Source organism: Myotis davidii, unplaced genomic scaffold, assembly GCF_000327345.1.
Source record: "Myotis davidii unplaced genomic scaffold, ASM32734v1 scaffold1572, whole genome shotgun sequence".
Lineage (NCBI taxonomy): Eukaryota > Metazoa > Chordata > Mammalia > Chiroptera > Vespertilionidae > Myotis > Myotis davidii.
In genome coordinates this window covers 824,041-845,467 of record NW_006285041.1, presented here as the reverse complement: position 1 = coordinate 845,467, position 21,427 = coordinate 824,041, and the positions used below count along the sequence as shown (strand labels likewise).

Below are 21,427 nucleotides of genomic sequence, written 5' to 3'. Positions count from 1 at the left end.
AACAGACATTTTGATTTCTTCCATTTTTATAATGCAGGAATGAAAATTCACACATGATAAATTAAATTTGAAGACTTTTTTTTATCCACCTACTCTATCATATGCTTTCTTTAGTCTAAAGTTAATTTTCATACTAGTTGTTTAATGTAAACATCATTCAGTTTTCCTGTTTGTAGGCAAGATTTCCTCTTTTGATCTCTTACATACTTTTCTTCTGAATCAGTTCTCTGTATAGAAAGCTATTTACCAAATAAGCATAAGCAAGATTATCACCATCTGATTACTTTACTGATATTAGTACAGAACATGGCATGATACTGTCATTTCCATTAGGATTAGTTTTTAGAGAAAGATTGGAGTGAACTTTTTTTAAAAAAAATATATTTTATTGATTTTTTACAGAGAGGAAGGGAGAGAGATAGAGAGCTAGAAACATTGATGAGAGAGAAACATCGATCAGCTGCCTCCCGCACATCTCCTACTGGGGATGTGCCCGCAACCCAGGTACATGCTCTTGACTGGAATCGAACCTGGGACCTTTCAGTCCGCAGGCCGACGCTCTATCCACTGAGCCAAACCGGTTTCGGCTGGAGTGAACTTTTTATATCAATAAAAAATGTAGATTTGTTTTTCTTCTCAATAGATATTCCATAGATATGTTAACTATGGTACCTTATTCGTAACTCTTTGTTTTTTTATTTAACTTTGTTTTTTCTAAAATTAAATTTATTAGAGTGACATTGGTTAATAGGATCATATAAGTTTCAAGTATACATTTCTTAGATATAAAACCTCTATATTGCACTGTATGCCTATCAACCCAGAGTTAAACCATCTTCTTTCATCATATATTAGGCGCCTTTCAACCCCTCTAACTCTATTTTAAAATAATTTGATATACCAAAAAGTTGCAAAATACTACAAAAAGTTCCCATTACCTTCATTCAGCTTTCCTTATGTTCATATTTTATATAACCATAAAGCAAATATAGAAATCAGTAATTAATACTAATGAATCTGTAAATATTCCACTAAATGACCTTTTTCTCGTCCAGGATTCAATCTAGGATCTTATTTGTGCACAATTGTCATGTGACCTTAAGTCTCTTTCCATCTGGGCTGATTCTTCATTCTCTGCCTTTCATGACCTTGTCATTTGTGGAGTACTAGCTAGTTGGAATATCTCTCAATTTGTGTGTCTGATGTTCTTTCATAATCAGGTTGAGATTATGCATTTTTGGCAAGGATACCACAGAATTGATGTTATGTCCTTATCAATGCATTATATAATGAGGTACATGATACTCATTTGTCCCATTACTGGTGATGTTATCTTGCTCATTTATTAAGAAGGTGTCTGCCAGGTTTCCATACTGTTAAATTACTCTTTTTCTCTGTAAATAGCAAGTATCTTGTGGGGAGATATTTTGAGACCAAGTAAATGTCCTGTTTCTCAACATACTTGCACCCATTAATTTTAGTAACCCTGTACCCTTTGATGATTTTTGCTTGATGAAGAACCTTTTGAATTTAATTCCTTAACATCATTTTGTTGACTTGTATGTCATATTTCTTGTCATAGACAGATAAGAATTAAAGGAATTAATGTAAAGACAGCCTAATTTATAAAACATACCTTTTTCTTTCTATAGTCTTTTATACTCATCTTTTTCTGAATGACCTTAAGAATGTAGCACAACGCAAAAATCATGGAATTAAAAATGTGGTAGAAAGTTGTTTCTTTTTTTTCTTCCTATCTATACTTCAATATATTTGGGTCATCATTAGAACAAAGCTAAATATTTCATACTAGCAAAACAGGTAAAAAAGATGCTAGAGGAGTAAAATGAAAGGTCTGAGTTAATAATAAAAATAATTTGCCACAGTGATTTAGAGATTTTTCTTAAACTCACTTTCATTAAGATTTTCTTTTTAAAAAAATATATTTTATTGATTTTTTACAGAGAGGAAGGAAGAGGGATAGACAGTTAGAAACATCGATGAGAGAGAAACATCGATCAGCTGCCTCCTGCACACCCTAACTGGGGATGTGCCCACAACCAAGGTACATGCCCTTGACTGGAATCGAACCTGGGACCCTTCAGTCCGCAGGCCGATGCTCTATTTACTGAGCCAAACCGGTTAGGGCTTCTTTTTATTTTTAAATACAGAAGCCTTTTTAAAAAAAAAAAAAAAAATCTTCACTCAAGGATATGTTTATTGATTCTAGAGCGAGAGGAAGGGAGAGAGAAACATCGATCAGTTGCCTCCTGTACATGCCCAGACCGGTTGAACGTGCAACCTAGGTATGTGCCCTGACTGGGAGTCGAACCCACAACCTTTTGATGTACGGGATGATGCTCCCACCAATTGAGCCACTTGGCCTGGGCTATAGAAGCCTTTCTTATTCAAGGGAGGCAGGGGCAAACAATATTTTTGTGTTTAGTCTTCTTAAACCTGAAGTTGACTTTTTAAAGGCAACTTGAACCTGAAGCTGACTTTCTTGTTTTTTATCTTTTATTCTGTAGTGGGTTACCTACTCTTAAATGTATATTGTGCGATATTTCTTTTTTATTTGTTCTGCTTCATCTTATAAGCTAGTGCAGTGGTCGGCAAACTGGCCCCTTGTGTGTGGCTCTTCCACAAAATACCATGTGCGGGCGCGCACGTACAGTGTGATTGAAATTTTGTGGCCCATGCCACAGGACTCGCGAGCTGCAGTTTGCCGACCCCTGAGCTAGAGGAACATGAAGACACAGCTGGGTTAGCTATCTCTTTCTTGTCTATCTTTTAACAAATACTTGACATTTAAACCTAGTGAAATAATTTGAATCCTGATAACATTTTTGGATACTATGTTTTCCCAAAGGATGGAAAAATATATTGAGAAATCTTGGAATTTGGTTAGATGTTGAGTTTTTAAAACATTTATAATAGGGCTTTTTATTCTCATGACTACTTTCTTCTCTTTTAGGAACTTGCTTTCCATGATTAAGTGTGTATCCTCATAATGCTAAGCATTCTTCAAAGTTCTAAGCTTTCGTCCCTATTTGGATGTTTTTAAGGTGTATCCCATTTGACTATATATATAAGATGTGGTTTAGAAATAATCTTCCTTTCCTCCAGAGCCATATAGTACCTTTGCTAACTTGTTCTAAGGAAGATGGGTTTTGCTTGTTTGCTTTTTGGCAATATCACTCAATTTTCAAAATTGAAAATTTGAATTTGTCAATAGCTGGTTTGTTTCCTTACTAATTTTAAACCTGGAAAAAGAACATTGGAAAATCTATAATGGATGCTGTAATTTAGCTAAAATTTTGATCATCTCAGGATAATACCTTTGAAGTTTCAGCTGACCATACTAGAAAATTAATCCTAAAAGCTGATCCCCAGAAGAGATCCATGAAAGTAATGTTTTTGATAAGTTTTTATTTTCTTTAGGAAGTTGAACTCTGTAGTGTCTATTTTAGGTATCAGCCACTTGACAAAATTCTTCTTTTTGTTTCTTGATCAGTAGGCTTCATTCATTGATATAACATTTACTGCATTTACCTAACTTAGTGTGCCATGCACTCTTCTAGAGCTGCAGATACCAAACTCACTCTTTCTGCTAAGGTTGTCCTTTCACTTTATTTTTAATGCCAGCCGGGCTATTCTGGACACTTGGAGGGATTTGTGAGAAATTCTTTTTCTCTGCAGATGTGCCTTAGAACCAGTAAAATGAGTGATAAAAGATGAATAGGAAAATATATTACATCATGTTTTCAATTTAGCATAGAATATCTTGTTTTTTTGTGTGAATAATCTATAAATCTATAAGTTACTAGCAAGTTCAACTTAAGATCAGTTAGTTACAGCACAAGTGGATAGAAATGATAATCTTTGTAAAAATGTTACCTTCTATTTCATTGCTTAAAATTGATTAGGTGTAACTTTTCCTTTTCAATATGAGAAATGCTTAAAAATAGCAGTAGGTACTCATTTAATAGTTTAATATTGAGAACAAATATTGCAAATAATCTAGTTTGTACATTTCAGGATAATTTCTCAGTGGATTTATACATAAACTATTTAGGTTTAGTGCTTCTGATTTGAATATAACAGGATTTTTAGTTATGTTCATAACTAAAATACATTAAAAATTTAAGCATTTATGGGAAATGCTAAAATGGTTTTATTGATGTACTGTAACACCTGTTTGAGTTCCTTTGTGACATTTCAGCATTGCTGATTTTGTTGGCTTTGGTTTAGAATTTATTCTCTACTGGAGTCCTGTAGAGGAGTATTTACTCTTTTTCCTCTTAAAATACTGCTTAGAAGAATGCTGTCTATTAAAATAGAATTAGGTAAGGTCCTACTGTGTAATTTTTATGAGCCTCCATTAACTCTCACAAAAGATGCTCTTTCGTTTTTGATTAATGATCTCATTTCGAAAGTGCCTTTACATTTTCTTTATAAATGGTACAAGATTAAACCCACAGTCTCCATATATTATTCACTCCTAAAGCAAGAGTGATACTCTCTCTCCTTGATTCAAAATAATGTCTATTTAGGGAAATCTGTGTACTTAATTCATTTTTTAGTATAAGTATGTGGAATCTACAAGTTTTGGTACTTTAGGCAAAAGAAAGAAGTTGCATCCTGAAAGTAATCTGACTTGGGAGAAGTTTATAAGTGGATCTACATCACCAGCCAACTCGTCCCATAACCTAAGGATATTTATTTTTTTGTTGTTGCATTTTTAATTTATATATTCTTCAGGGTATGTTAAAGGTTTGGAGCTCCTGACGAAACAGAAATTGTAGAGTTAGCCCAATATCAGTTTGAGCAAGATATGTTTTCTTGTGGGTTGTTTTTATTTTCAAAGTGAAATATGTCTGTAAACTTAAAAAAAAATTAGATGTATTTTTTTTGTTCAAAATGGAATGTTCCCTTTTTGCCTGTATTTTCATTCAGATATGTTGTTACTGCTGATTAGCATTCAAGAACTGAAGGAAAACTGGGAAATTTGGAAAATCATCTTGTTTATAATTTCTGAATATATTTTTAACTGTATCTTAATGTTAAATTTCAAGATCTCATTAGTTTGGAAATATTGAATAATTTTCCTGGTGTATATTGAAATATTAGATACGAAAAGGATTAATTTGTCAAGGAAATCGAATGGAAAAGACTAGACGACGATTGTTTAATAGTTTTAATGTAGCACATCTCATTCCATAAAGGTACAATGAAAACATAAATAAGATAGTTCTAGTGTATTAATTTTAAGCCTTTTCCATCTGTTAAAGAGCCACCCCTTAGGAACTCCAGCTATGGAATACTTTGTTAATCTATTTGGGATTTTTGGATTCTTGAAAATACCTATTTAGATTGTATTTCTTGAGATACTTGGTATTCAGATCTTTTTCTAATTTGTATTCCTTTCCTCTTGTCATTCCTCATATACCTCCCCAATGTGATTATACAGTAAAATACTGTTTTAAGTTACTGCTCAAAAAATAGAGTCTTTAGTTTATTTAAAACTAAAAGACTTCAGGACTTAAACTCTATTGGAAACTTAAAATGAAAAAAAAAAGCTGGCACAAAGCTTCATAAAGTATTTTTGTAGTTATTAATTTGATACCTCTTGCAATATGGCTGTTTCACCCCTTGACATCTTTTAGATTTCTTTTTTCATTATTTTTTTAATTTTTGGAAATTATAGATTTGATAGTTAAATGTGTAGGTTTTTTTTTTCTCTTAGTCCAGACTGTTCATTTCTCACTTGTACAGAATTCCATATATTCCTAAAGCAGAAGTGTTAGCTTGTTCTTTCATCTTTAGGCTTAAAAGAAACTTAGTCCAGATGTTGTTAGGTAATGGAATAACCATTCCTTTTCAGCTATTCGTATATTTCCAAACTGGCTGGCAGAGCCAGGAGGAAGTTGAAGGCATTAAAACATTAACTTTGGTTGGTTGCTACCTTCATAGTGCTGAGACTATAACCTTTGTTGGTTGATAGAACAAGAGAGCACAATCCTCGTTCCACTAACAGGTAAGGAACCCTTGTGATAACCAGTTGGTGTGAGAGAGAGATTACTTGATAGTATTTTTTTTTCTTAATTTATCCCACAATATACTGTATCCCTGAAATAGAATAGTGTGAACTATGTTCCATACAGGAGAAATATGCAGCACCTTTCTATTTAGAATAAGGTCTGAAATTTAATAGGGATGTATTACTCAGTACCACAAAGTATAGTTGATCTGTTTTCCACTGTTAAAATTTATCCTGCAGTCCCTATAACTTTAAATACATGTCTCCCTATCTTATTCTCCTTTCAGCTTTTCCTTGATCAGTTGCTGTGTGCTTTGAACTTCCTTCTCTTATTTACCTTATTCCTATAACAATGCAAACTATTTTTCAGTATCTTTATCATCATCTATTTTTTGGGTATATCTTACTGCTTTAATTTCTGCATTGTAGCCATTAATGATTATTTCCTGGTCCTTCTTGACCTCAAACCAAATGATCATATGTTTTAAAAAGATTTTTAGTTTGTATTACCTATATCCACTATCCTGCCCTTCAACTTTTAAATATGAGTGCTTGAAGAATAAATCTTTTTCAGTGGCAGTAGTCATAGCTTGATAAAATTCAAGTTTAGCTTTGTATTGCTATAATGTGGGACTGTAGTCTTTTAAATTACTGAAAACTTTAAAAACCAAGAACAAATTCAGCTTCTTAAACAGTTCCCAAGGTTTATTAGTATTCCTGTTCATATGCTTGATTTTTCTGTTTCTACTTTTCAATCCATCTTCTTCTCTTTTACAGAAGAATTAACTGGGGACTCCTCCTTTAATATATCTGAGGCCGAGTGCCTTTCCCTGTCCCATTAAGAGAACTATGATCTTGTTTCCAGTCATAATTTATCATTTTTCAATTCAGTCTTCACCACTTGAAGTTGAGTGGTTTGTCACAGAGTGTGTTATGTTTTAGACCAAGATAGGTCCCTTCTTAATAGTTTCTGAGGAATTGATCATTTGTGGGGACAGACTTCTAAAATTCAAATTGAGAAGGCACTAAAGAAAGTGCCCGAAAGTAGCTAGCTCCTTTTTATCCTGAGGATAAGTCATTACAAACTCAAATGACCAGAGAATGTAATTTCTTAATAAGAATTTTTCTCTTAAATCTATATTCAGCTCTCTATTTCAGTGCTTCTCTCCTACCAGAGGTGCAAGGAGTGATCCTAGAACCACAGATACAGCCAAGACCACGGAGAGCTTTTGACGTCAGGGGTCCACTTTCTCCACTGAACCCTTGGAGGCAGAATATCCAGCTTCTGGAGAGAGTGGGAAAGGATAATAAACAAGTGGGTGCTTTCCATTATTTACTTGGGTTTATTTATAGATTGGAGTGTCCTTCCATTGCCCATTTAATTCTACTGGTAAGCTCCTTGGGTTCATATTAGAACTGAGTGGGGCTGCAATCTGTTTGTTTTTCTAAGAATGCTAACTAGTGCCCATTCAAAAAAGCGACTTAAAATTTATTTAATTTTCTCTCCAAGTAATTATTAATTTGGAGCACTTGATTTAGTGAATGACTTTGTAGTCCACAGGACTTTTAAAAAGGGAATATTTGCCATTTTAGCTTTTAATGGTACTAGTTGACTTCTAAGTGCTCTCTTATATTCCAGTAATTAAGAAGTTTCTGTATTTTATCTTTGGGCAAACTGGACATCTGAACTCACCTAACTTACACAGTCTGATGTCCAAGGTATTATCCTGCCCTGTTAGTGAGAAAGTTTTGGTCTTTTTCCTACATCAAACTTTAGGACTTCATATTAATTAGATCTTCTAGAAGATGAAATGATAGTACTGTTATGGTTTTACTGCCAAATCTAGATTTCATTCTTTAATAAGAAATATTAATGAATATAAGTTTCAGGATATAATATCCCTGAAAGGGTATGTTAAATATATTTATAAGTAGTTTTCTAGTCCCTAGGAATACTGTTATTTGTGGCAAAAGCCTTGTCCTAGATTTTTCCCATGGCATTAAAATGGTTTTCTCTTAGTTTCTTTGATGCCAAGGGTAGGATTTGATTCCAGGAAATTCTTATCATCTACAATGGGTAGAATGTGAACTTGGTGCCTTTGGCAAGTTTTTTTTTCCTTGGTGGATTCCTTCTGTGACTCCAGGTATCTTGATAATGGGAGACCGGTTTATTTGTTCTCTAATTGCCCAGATTTCTTTCAACTGGTAAACATCATACTTCTTCAGCAAAAGGAACTCTCCTAGCAGAGCCTTCATGGATGATATCTGTCACACATGCAGCACCTGCAGTTTGGAAGGCAGTGGTGAACGGAGCCATGCAATATATCTAGAAGACACAAGGATGAGAGAGCCACCTGATCTTGTCATTTATAAACTTTAACATTTACTCTGGTGTACTCTTGGTCTGGAAATGGAAAGGCTCAATTAATGAAATAATTTTTTCAGATTGGATTTTACATGGCCATGAAAATATTCCTTTCTATTCAGAAGACTGAAATAGAGGAAGCATGAGAGACTCCTTTCTTTTAAAAGCAGCTCTCTGTGTCTGTTTCACTTAACAGATTTGTGGGATTGAAAATCACCTTCAAATCAAGCAGGCAAACATTTTTTTGTAGTATTATGAGAGATCCAAAAAATTTAGTGAATCTTTTTTTTCTCTGACACTGAAAGAAACTAGAAATAAACTAGAAGCTAGAACTTCTTAATTACTCCCAAATTATTTTTAAAATTAAGGCTACACTTTTAGCTTATCTTTTTCTGGTCTTGAGTCATATTTTCATTTGTCAAATCAGTATAGAAGTAGAAGAGATCTTTTGAGATGAAAGTAGCTTTTACTCCTTCTAAAGTAGTAAATACTTGTTAAACGTGAGGAATTGTTCTGCATTGAAGACATAGTAAAGTTTGAATGATACTGAAACAAAGCAGGTAGTAGTCCATGTAAGTGTTGCAAGATAATTATCCAAACTATCAATTGATCATAATAGTTATCAAAATTTTTCTACTTCTCTTTTTGATATCTCTTAACTGGTCAGTTAAAGCTATTAAAGTATTTTTTAAAAGTTGCCCAATGCTATCAGTTTGTTTTATTTGGTATAAATTTTAAGAATGGAAATTGTAGAATTATTAATATGGAAGCCTTTAAAATGTTTTAGGATTCTAGAAACATTTGCCAAGTTATAACCTGGCCTTTAGTCTTTCTTGGCTATCTATTAGACCTGTATTTGCCTCATTGATTATAAATAAATTTTTGTATATGTAGTACTTAAAAGAAAGTGTAAAAGGTCAATTTAAACTAAAATTTCTTTAGAGAGTTCTGAATTTTCATAAATCATTACAGCTTTTTATGCTTGATTTGTTTTTGTTAAATGTTAATAAGAAAGTCTTTACAAACATATAAATTTAAAAAATAGCTGCTCAACATTTTAGAAGGAACTTAGGGAAATTGAAAGTGAGATTTCTTGGAAGTTAAGTTAGTTGAACTCTTTGAACCAGTTTATGGCCTGTGAGATTATTAGCCTTTTGTTTCAGTTTTGAAAGATGGAAATGATTTAATTTCTTAATCTCATGCTTTGATTAAATTTTAGCTATGTTTCTTAAAGTGTACAAAAGAAATGTAAGTGCATTTCTATTCACCTCATGCCACTAAAAGCTATTTAAAACTGAAACTTTTTGTGTATTAATGTAAATTGATTTGTTTATTTAAATTTTTATTTTAATATTTTTTCTTTCAGATTTTTAAATATTTTGTGTCACAATATGCAATCTTATATTTTTCAGTGTTTATTTTATGAATATTATAAGCTAATTTTTTTCTAGAATGACTGTAATATTTGTATTATGTGATCATTTGAAAACTAATAAATATTTTCTCCTTGAAAAAAATGCACTTACGATAAATGGCTTATTTTTGTTTCAGGAGTAGAAATTGAAAACTACAACAGTATTTTTAAGTGTATTTTAATTTTATGTGTCGTTATCTAAGTATTTCTAAATATATATCCTACCCTGAGTATGTTAACCTTTTTTGAGAAAACAATTTTTAAACTGTTAAATTAAAATGATTATCAAGTCACCCAGTGCCAAATTTATGAAATAGGTGATCTATTTAATAGTCAGTTTTTGCATTTTCATGATTTGCTTCATCTTAGTTTTGTTTCAAGAATCGGATTTTTTAGATGCCACTTTTAATGTCAATTTTGCAAACCAGGAAAACTCTTGAGTCAAAATTATACATATTAGGAGAATATGGTTAAATCTTTTAAAAGCAAGATTGTTCAAAGTATAACATCTTATAAAATAGCATGCAAAAGACAGCTCCTGTATGCAGAAAAATACATTTGAAAATAATGGCTGATTGGAGACTACTTAATTTATAAGAGCTGTTAACAGGAGAAGAAAATTTTTTTTATATTTTAGTGTTCTGCTTAAGCAAATAATTGTAGAAGGTAAAATATTAAGAGTCTCTTGCTTTTAACCTGATAGGATACATATTGGTTTTAATGATTCTGGTTTTTATAGCTACCTAAGCTTAACTGAAGCCCCTGGAGCAATTTACCTTTTCTAAAAAATTCAGAGTCTGCTAGAAGCAAGACGATTTTTCTTTTGATTTGAAGAAAACTTTACAAGAAGTGGACTCCAAAGATTAAAAAATAAACATTATGATGGGGTCCTTGGCAAGAAATAAAAGTTAAATTAATGACAACTTTTGGATTAAATGAAGTTATTTGGCTTCTCAAAGAAATTATACTCTAAAAAAAGAATTAGAAATGGAAATTATAATTTAGAATAGCTACTACATTTGGGGAGGTGGGAAAGGAAGTTAAAATTCTTGGCTTTATTCTGGTAAGTTTGGAAAAGATGAGTAAGGATCCTGTGAATAAAAGCTTGTTTTTAGAGTTAAAGCAATTAAAAAATTTACAGACCACATCTCAGCAGGAGGCTGTATTTTACTTGAATACAAAAAAAATTATCTTTAACCATATGTGTATGAAAGGTTGAGGTGTGGGAGGTTAAATAAAAATCTTGCACCAGAAATTTCAAACATTGTAAAAATAATGGTGATATGAGCGTTTTAAATAAGTTAGTTTTTATTACATGGGCTCTTCCCTACATTATCAGTAGCTTTAAAATAAAGACATTACAGAATGTTAAACATGGGTTACCTTTATATCTTTGAGGTAAAAGAACATAGGCTTAATCATCAATTGGATTAACTATAGATACAGTTTTGTTCTTTAGAGAGGAAACAGTTTTTTAATAACTTCTGTCTTAAAAATATATATGACATAAGCAGTGTGGCTTACAGTTCATTGTAAATATGTGCACAGATCTTATTTTACTTTTCTATATTGAAACAATTGAGCAAGATGTCAGTTGCTTAGATGTTCTAAGCAATCTCTTGCTTTTTATTCAGGTATTTTTTATTTCCCATTAAACAGACTTCATATTAATTTAGTTCTAAAATGTGAAAGATTTGTGTTTCCAAAAATATGCACATACGTGCTCTAAAGTGCCGTCCCACCCCCAGTATGTACATCTAAGGTAATTAGGTTATTACGGTAAAAATGTTAGGGAACTTTGAAGTATGCATCGGAGTTTTCAGGAATTATGACCAAAGGGATCTCTACTCCAGAGGTAAGGTATGGCATAGGTAGAAAAATGTTCAAAATGTGTTCAATGTAATGCCTGACGATAAAGTGAACTATAACAGGTATCTTTGTATTTTCAGAAATATAGAATTAGAAAAATAATTTTCCCTAGTGATCTCTCCCAGAGAAGAGAGATGGATAAATCACAAATTTGTTTTTGTCAGATTTTGGGATATATTTAGAAACATATCTACAGATATTCTACCCGTTGTGTTCTTGACCTCATTTATTCCGGGGCATCTCTTCCTCCTATCCTTGCTCTCTTAGTGTTTATGACCCATATTTAATTTAGTATTTCTTAGACTCTGAACACTTTTAAAATATTGTACTTTTCATGGGAAGTTGAGTACGTATTCCATGAAATTACTGCCTGGCATCAGTTTTGCTGTGAATGCCTATTTTTATTAAATGATGCCTAGAACTTAGAAAACAGTAGCTGTACTAATTTTTACTTTGGTTTGAGAAATTCAAGTTTTATATTCCCTTAAACACTGTAACTTGGGGATTTTTATACTATGGGTTAAGAAATAATATTGTTAGTAGATAAAATCATTCAGAGAAGAAAGATATACTATTATTCTCTAAGGAATATTAAGTAATTCTATGAGTCAAGTGTTAGCATATTTAGTATATCTAGAAACAAAGGAAAAATGCAGTAATCAGTCCAGATAAGCTAGAAAAATTAGTTTTTTTCTAGATTAAATTACTAATTTACTCAGTAGATGGTAACATGCTAAACACAATGACCTTCTATCCTGTCTTTTAATTCTTTTTATAAGAACACCAGCTCCTGGACATTTGCTTTTAGTAAAAATAGTTTGCTATGCTATCTATTCCACTTATGCCTTATGTAGAGCAAATGATGATGATATGAACTACTAAGAGAACTCACTACTTAATAAGGTAGTTGGTTCCATGTTCAGGATGGTCTAATGTTAAGAAGTTGATCCAGAATTTACTTCTGTGTCATTTTTTTTTATTTGAAAATTACTTTAGAAATAATCTATTTTAGCACCCTCATTTTATATATAAGATAACTGGTATTCAGGAATATCATATATTTCTAATATCACAATTGATAAAATGTCTGGAGGGTTCAAGTCTCTTGACTGCAGGCTCAGAGACCTGTACTTGCCTGTGCTTTACCTTCTTCTCATGTAGATTCTACATCTGGAAAACACAGAGCAAGTCTGATTTTTTCAAATATGACAGCCTTCAGGACTTTTAACATGACTGTGTTATATCTCAATTCCAACCCAAGTTGTTTTTTTCCTACATATTAAGCACCTATATTTTCTCTTTTTTTGGTTTTTAAAATGAAATCGTGTATAGAGAGCTGTTTTCATAAAGATAACACTAATCAAAAGCTATACAACATTAACAGCAAATTCAAATGCGAACAAAGGATTCCATTTCATCAAGCATCAAAAACCATCAATCTTTTGGTCCTTTTCTTGTACATTATTCTGTATCTACATTCTCTGCTTCTGATTGAATCCCTGGATTTTATTTCACTTTCTGCATGACATTCTCCACAGATATGTATCATTGGCTGCTGCTTTGGGGGTTGGACGTCATTTTGGGTGTCCTTTGTTAGTCCATAGCACCCAAGCACCTGTATTTTTTTGCTCTTGTTCATGTGGTATAGTTTTAAGATCCTTAAAAGTTTTGTAGATCTTCTCTGAACATCAGTTTATCATTGTTTTCCTTAATGTGTGACACTAAATCAAGATAGTACAGGTGTGGTCACTGTGTATTTGGCTCTGGAATACTCATACCACTTTCTTTATCCTTACATATTTAGCCATTAAGGTGCTTAATTTTATGCATGTTGAGATTCTGTTGAGTAATATAGTGATATGCAAAATATTTTGTATTCCTGAAAATTAGGCAAGTAGTATGTTTATACAAAGGCTAATATTTACAGTTTAGTGGAAAACAAAATTGACTGAAGTTAATGGCTAAGACCCTGAGAAATCATAGTAAAAAAAAGTACACTCTTCATTTCAGTTATTTTTATTTGCTGAATTCTGACGCAAATAACCATAAATTCCATATTAAAAGACCTTTGTAATATATAATGTTATTTTTTTCAGTTTTTTTGCTAATTTAAGGGTAACCACGCCCATTGAAGCTAAACTGTTGACACATGATTGACATTGAAAAGAAAATGAACTTGTATTTACTAACAATTAAAATGAGAAATGAAAGGCAGTGCTTTAGTAGAAAAGTAGACTCTATACCAAACAGCAGAAGTTGACAAAGGAAGTAGTAGTCCTAGAAGCCTTAAGTTGGGGCCTAAGTTCTTATGCAAGCATAGATTTAAGTTGCCTCTTGAAATACAGTGCAAGTACTCTGCTATAGCAATGGTGTTTTGATATAACAGCATTTTTCTTATTTCAAGAAAAACGATTTTAAATGTTACATGCAATAAACAACATTTCAAGAAAAAAGATTTTAAATATAATATTACAAAAACTGTACTAACAGTACAATATCACAAAAGTTGTAGGACATACTAAAAATCTATAACAGCATTTTAAATTACCAGTTAAATATTTAACTTTTTTCTCCCAAATTTTAAATTGAGTTTCAGGAAGACATGAGTTTTTTATTTAATAGTTGTGTGTATCTCTTAAGGGTACAAGTATCCTTGTTTGAGAAACACTGGCTTGATATGTAGACTATATTCTACCTTACCTGAATTAGAAAGAATTTTAGGGTAAATGAGGGAGAAAGAAAGGAACAGACGTTTAATATGCTTACTCTGTACACCTCTGGCTAGGTGCTTTACAAATATTTTACGTAATTAATCCAGTTGACCTGTGAGAAAGGTAATTTTTGTATTTTACATGTGAAGATACTGAAGCTCAGGGGTAACAAAAACTGCCCAAAGGCACATAATCAGTAAGAAACAAAGATGGCATTTGAAAGATCTGTCAAAATTAAAAGAATTATCTTGTACCACTGATTGCCAAACATCTTTGCCCCAAAGAATGCATATTCTCAGGAAAATTTCATGTAGAACCTCAGTGTTGAAAGTAGATAAAAGGTATTTTACTTAGTATGCATTTCTTAATTGACTTTAAGAAGTTTCTAGTTTTACAGAAAAATAGACCAGAAAGTACAGAGTTCTGTCACACATGAATACCAGGTGTCCCTTCCCATACTTTCCTCTATTATTAACATCTTGCTTTTCTGTGGTGCATTTGTTACAAATAATGAACCTAGTATTGGTATGTCATTCAATTTTATAGTTTATATTGGGGTTTGCTCTGTGTCATACAGTTATATGGCTTTTGCCAATTACATAATACTGTATCACAGTTAGTGTCATATGGAAGTTTCATTGGCCTACAGATGGCTTGTGCTCCACCTACCCATCCCTTCCTTCACTCCCCACCCCTGACAACCACAAATCTTTTTCTGTCTGTAGTTTTGCCTTTCTGAAATGTTATATAGTTGGATATGTAACCTTTTCAGACTGATGTCTTTTACTTGGAAATATACAATGCCTTTTGAAAAATCATCTTTGGCAAGGTGTCCACATCTCTTGCCCATTTTAAAAATCAAATCAATTGTTTGTCGTCTTGTTGAGTTTTAAACAGGTTTGTTTTTTTTGTTTTTGTTTTTTTTTGATACCAGTCCTTTACCAGATAAGTGTTTGGCAAATATTCTGTGGCTTGCCTTTTTATTTTCCCTGCTAGTAGTGTCTGTTACAGAGCAGTTTTAAATTTTGATGAAGTCCACTTAATTACCAGACCAACCAATGGTCTTCTAGTTTTTCTCCTATTTTATTTTACAGTTTTGACTTTTACATTTAGGTTAATGATCCATTTTGAGTTAACTTTTTTGAAAGGTGTAAGGTGAACGAATTATGTGTGTATGTGTCCAGTTATGACACCATTTGTTGAAAAGACTGTCCTCCTTTGAATTTTCTTTGCTTCTTTTTCAAAGATCAGTTGACTATATTTGTATGAGTCTATTTCTGGGCTTTTATTTTGTTCCATTTGCCTGTGTACTTTTGCCACAATACCACACTGTCTTGAATACTGTAGCTTTTTGGTAAGTCTTGAAGTTGGGTAGTGTCAGTCTTGTGATTTTGTTCTTCAGTATTGTGCTGACTGTTCTGTGTCTTTTGACTTTCATATAGCTTTTAGAAACAATTTGTCTCTATAAAATGACTTTTGGGATTTTGATTGGGGTTGCATTGGATCTAATGATCAATTTAGGAAGAACTGACATCTAACAGTATTTAGGCTAATTAACATGGAATATCTCTCCATTTATTTATATCTTTGATTTTTCATCAAGATTTTGTAACGTTTTCCATCTATATCTATCTATCTATCTATCTATCTATCTATCTATCTATCTTTGTACATATTTTGTTAGATTTATACCAAAATACTTTATTTTTGGGGTGCTAATGTTAATTGTGCATTTTAAATCCCAAATTTCAATTGTTCATTGTTAGTATATAGGAAAACAATTGACATTAGCTGTATCTTGCAACCATGCTATAATTACTTATTGCAGGAGCTTTTTTCTTCATAGGGATTTGCAAAGACAGTTTTATTTTTTCTTCTTCTCTTGTTCCCTGTATTAGGACGAAAGCATATAATGTCTCACCAATAAGTATGATGTTAGCTCTAGGTTTTTTTTATAGATATTCTTGATCACCTTGAGAAAGTCCCCCCTCTGATTCTAGTTACTTAATAGTTTTTTTTTAAAAAAATCATGAATTGATACCGGCTTTTGCCAAATGGCTTTTCTGAATCTATTGATATGATCATATGATTTTTTCTTTTTGGCCCATTGATGTGGTGGGTTACATAGTGGATTTTTGAATATTCAATCAGCCTTGCATCCATGTAATAAATCAAAATTGGCTATGGTGTACAGTCTTTTTACTCATTGAATTTGGTTAATATTTTGTCAAGAATATGTCTTAATGAGAGATATTGGTCTTTAATTTTCCTTCTAATGCCATTTTCTGATTTTAATATTAGGCTGGCCTTATTGAATGGATTAGGAATTATTTCCTCGGTTTCTACTTTTTGAAAGAGATTGTGGAGAATTGGTATCATTTTATAAAATATTTGCTAAAATTCATTACATATTTGATGAAACTATCTGGGTTTGGTGCTTTCTTTTTAAAAGGTTATTTTTTTTAAAAAATATATTGATTTTTTACAGAAAGGAAGGGAGAGGGATAGAGAGTCAGAAACATCGATGAGAGAGAGACATTGATCAGCTGCCTCCTGCACATCTCCTACTGGGGATGTGCCCGCAACCCAGGTACATGCCCTTGACCGGAATCGAACCTGGGACCCTTCAGTCCGCAGGCTGACGCTCTATCCACTGAGCCAAACCGGTTTCGGCTTTTTAGAAGGTTATTGATTCAGTTTATTCAATAGATACAAGCTTACTCAGTTTGTTTTTCTTGTGTAAGTTTTGGTAGGTTATATCTTTTAAGGACTTGGTCCATTTCATGCAAGGTATTTGTGGGGAGATGTCCGTTGGATCGGTAGTGATACCCTTTCATTTCTGATATTACTTGTTTGCGTCTTGTTTCCTTTTATTTGTTGACCTGGCTAGCGATTTTTAAATTTTATTGATAAGATAATGAGATTTTTATTTTGTTAACTTTTATCTTACTGTTTTCAGTTTCATTGATTTCTGCTTTATTTTTTATTTCTTCTGCTTGCCTTATTTTGCTCTTTTAAAGTACTGATTTTGCTGCATCTCAGAATTATAAGTTGTATTTTCATTTTTAAAAGTTTCTAATGAGACTTTTTCCCCCCCTACCAATGTGCTGTTTAATCTCCAATATTTTGGCCTTTTCCATCTATCTGCAAATATTTGGTATCTGTTACTGAGTTTTGGTTTATTTCTGTTGTACTAGGAGCATACTTTTATGTGATTTCTGTTCTTTAAAATTTTTTTGTTTTATGGCCCTTACTCTTGGTCAGTGTTCCATGTGGGCTTGGGAAGACTTATTTTATTGTTATTAGATGAAATATTGTTTGGATGTCAGTTAGGTCCAGTTAATAGACAGTGTTGTTCAGCTAAAAATGTTTGTTCTGATTTCTACATGCTAGATCTGTCAATTACTGATAGAACAGTGTTAAAGTATTTAAGTAGCATAGTGGATTCATCTACTTCTCATTTCAGTTCTATCAATTTTTGTCTTACCTATTTTAAGGCCCTGTTGTTAATAAATACGTATTAAGGGTTGTTACGCATTCATAGGGAATTGAGCCCTTCATTATGTAATGCCTCTCTTTATGTCTGATAACTTTTCCTTGTTCTGAAGTTTGCTTTTCCTGAAATTAAGCTATTCTAGCTTAAAATAAAGCTATTCTAGCTTTCTTTTGATTAGTTTTATCATAGTGTAACTTTCTTCATCCCTTCACTTTTAATATCCCTTTATCCTTATATTTAAAGTGGATTTCATATAGACAACCTATAGTTCGGTCTTGTTTTTTTTATCCACTCCATAGTCTCTGTCTTTAAATTGATATGTTTCAGCCATTTACATTTAAAGTAATGATTATTATGGCTGGGTTAACATGTATATTTTCTATTGATTGCCCTTATACTTTTAAAATTAATTTTTTTCTACTCTTACTCTCTTTTGATTTTGAGCATTTTATGAAATTCCAGCATATCATTATACTTCTAAGATTTTTTGTAGTTGTTGCACTAGAGTTTGCAACATACATTTATAATGAATCCACCTTCAAATAACATATTTCTTCATGGGTAGTGCAGTTACATTATAATTGAGTATTCCCACATCCTTCCTCCATCACTTATAACATTGCTGACCTTTACTTCACTTTTCGATAAACTGTAATCATCCAGTATATTGTTGCTGTCATTTTGAACAAACTGTGTGATACAATCAATTTAGAATTTTAAAAATAAAGGGTTTGGTTTTTTTTGCCTTTTAATTTTTTTTTCTGATGCCCTTCCATAAAGAAATTATATAGATCTTTTCTCTGGAGAACTTATTTTAGCATTTCTTTCAAGGTGGGCCTACTGGTGACAAATTTCCTCCATTTAAAAATATATTTTTATTGATTTCAGAGAGGATGGGAGAGAGAGAAAAAGAGAGCGAGAAACATCAATGATGAGAGAAAATCATTGGCTGCCTCCTGCACACCCTGTCTAGAGATAGAGCCCACAACCCGGGCATGTACTCTGGGAATTTAACTGTGATCTCCTGGTTCATAGGTCAATACTCAACCACTGAGCCATGCCGGCTGGGCAAATTTCCTTCAGTTTTGTTTGAGGACGTTTTTTATTCCCTCCTTCACTTTTGAAGGATAATTTTGCTGGATACAAGATTCTAGATTGGTAGTTTTTATTCTTTCAGTGTTTTAAATATTTTACTCCATTCTTCTTGCATGGTTTCTGAAGAAATGGCCATGTAATTCTTATTCTTTTTTCTCTGTAGGTAAGGTTTTTCTTTCTCTACTGATACCACTGGCTTCTTTCAAGATATTTTGTTCTTTGTTTTTTATCTTCTGATGTTTGAATATGATATGCCTAAGTGCAAATATTTTGGTATTCATCCTGTTTCATATTCTCTGAGCTTCCTGAATCTGTGATTTGGTATCTGTTAATAAATTTGCCACATCATATTTATCCATTTGACTATTGATGGGCACTTAAGTGGCTTCCATATATTGGCTATTGTAAATAATGCTGCAATGAACATAAGGGTGCATGCAAATGTCTTTTCTAATTAGTGTTATATAGTTCCCAGAAGTGGGATTGCTGGGTTCTAAGATAGTTCTTTTTTTTTTCTTTTATAGGGTTTTTTTTAATTGAATTTATTGGGATGACATTGGCTAATAAATTTTATAGGTTTCAGGTGTACGATTTGTATACATCATCTATACACTGTATTGTGTGTTCACCACCTCAAGTCCCCTCCATCACCATTTATTCCCCTATCATACTGTTTTTCACAATAGCTACACCAGTTTGCATTCTCACCAGCAGTACATAAGGGTTCCCTTTTCTCCACAACCTTGACAACACTTGTTTATAATAGTCATTCTAATAGGTGTGGTATCTCATTATGGTTTTGAGTTAAATTTCTCTAATGATTAATGATTTGAGCATCATTTCATATGTCCATTGTCCATTTGTATGTCTTTGGAGAAATACCTATTCAGGTCCTCTATCCATTTTTTAATTAGATTGTGTGTTTTCTGTTAATTTGTATGAGTTTCTTATATATTTTGGATATTATCACCTAATTGGATCTAACATAGGCAAATGTCCTTTCTTTGATGTGTAAAGATTTTTGTTTGTAGTTCCATTTGTTTAGTTCCCTTTAGGTTTTCTACCTATTGCTGGCTACAGTGGTGGTTTTTTCTTCTGATAAGCTGTGGTTTTTCTGTATTTGCCTGGTTCTTCAGTATTTGGGGTGGCAGTTTGTCCTGTGACCTTGGTTCTCTGATGGATCTAAGAAGACTTGTTGGCTTTTAGTTAGCTATTTTTTTCCTTTTTTCATTGTGTTCAGGGGGGTGACATCTTGTACTGGAAACTAGAATGAATTTTTAAATATTTGAATTTGCCTTCAATTTATTTTGAGTCTTAACAAGTAATAGTGCTTTATTAGGAGACTTCTAAACCTTTGTAGTTATTTAATTAGCATTCACTTAATCCTATTGAAGTATCTACCTACTAAAGTTCATCTATCTCAAGCATTGGCATTATTAAAATGTTTCTTCCTCTCTTCAAAGAAATTTTTTTCATTGTCCTCTAGAACCTGGATCTATCTCTTATTTCTTGTCAAGGACTTTGTGACTTAAGTATGTTCTCAATGAGCAAATCTTCCTCTCTACTAGGATCACTCCCATCAGCATCTAATTTTGCAGTCATGTATTATCTTAAGAAATGGAAACCACCCTGACCCTTTTCTCACACTCTACTACTGCTCACTTTTATTACCAAGAATTGTCTACTCATGTTATAATTTCTCAAATTTTATTTATTTTTCAATCTATTCCAGTTTTGCCTTTGCTTCTATTACCTCTATAACTGCTCTTGTCAAGGCCACCTAGGGGCTCCTTGTTGCCAGATCCACTGTATACTTACTTCCCCCTTCCTACTTGACCTATAGTAGAATTTAATGTAGTTGAAATGTGTTTCTGAAACGTGTTTTACTTGGCTTATTTCTGGTTTCCCTCACAGCCTTTATTTTTTAGTTGCTGCTGATGATCTTACTCTTTCATCCAACTATGGAATGTAGTTCAATGCCCAGGCCTTGAGCTTTTTCCTTAACCTCTTCTCCTTTTACACTTAGATGATCTTATCTTATTCATTCCCTTATTAACTCTCCTCAAGTTTTTATCTCTCAGCTACTTCCTCAGCTCCAGTCTTGATATCCCCTTAGATAATTTTTAAAAATTAACACATTCAAACTTGAGCTCTTTTCCTCTTAGTCTTCCTAGTCTCACTGCAGCACCAGTGTTCATCTCATTATGTCAAAACCCATGGAGCAGCCGAAACCAGTTTGGCTCAGTGGATGGAGCGTCGGTCTGCGGACTGAGGGGTCCCGGGTTCGGTTCTGGTCAAGGGCATGTACCTGGGTTGCGGGCACATTCCCAGTGGGAGATGTGCAGGAGGCAGCTGATCGATGTTTCTCTCTCATCGATGTTTCTAACTCTCTACCTCTCTCCCTTCCTCTCTGTAGAAAATCAATAAAAAATATATT

At 32.7% G+C, this 21,427-nt stretch overlaps 1 protein-coding gene and 1 pseudogene across 5 annotated transcripts in view; one reads left to right on the top strand and one right to left on the bottom strand.

The window, feature by feature from the left end:
- Window positions 1–21,427, top strand: part of TSC22D1 (TSC22 domain family member 1) — a 141,123-nt gene that overhangs the window by 26,284 nt on the left and 93,412 nt on the right. The window contains exons 2-3 of one of the 5 annotated variants that reach the window (XM_006755316.2): window positions 7,199–7,355; window positions 8,232–9,699. The exons of 1 other annotated variant lie outside the window; for it this stretch is intronic. In XM_006755316.2, the coding sequence (XP_006755379.1) occupies window positions 7,199–7,355; window positions 8,232–8,249 (175 nt within the window). In that variant the 3' untranslated portion in view covers window positions 8,250–9,699. Of the gene's footprint in view, window positions 1–7,185; window positions 9,700–21,427 lie in introns of those variants that run through there. 3 more of the 5 variants (XM_006755315.2, XM_006755318.2, XM_006755317.2) reach the window with 3 other exon arrangements.
- On the bottom strand, window positions 13,050–13,351 carry LOC102765649 (annotated as a pseudogene).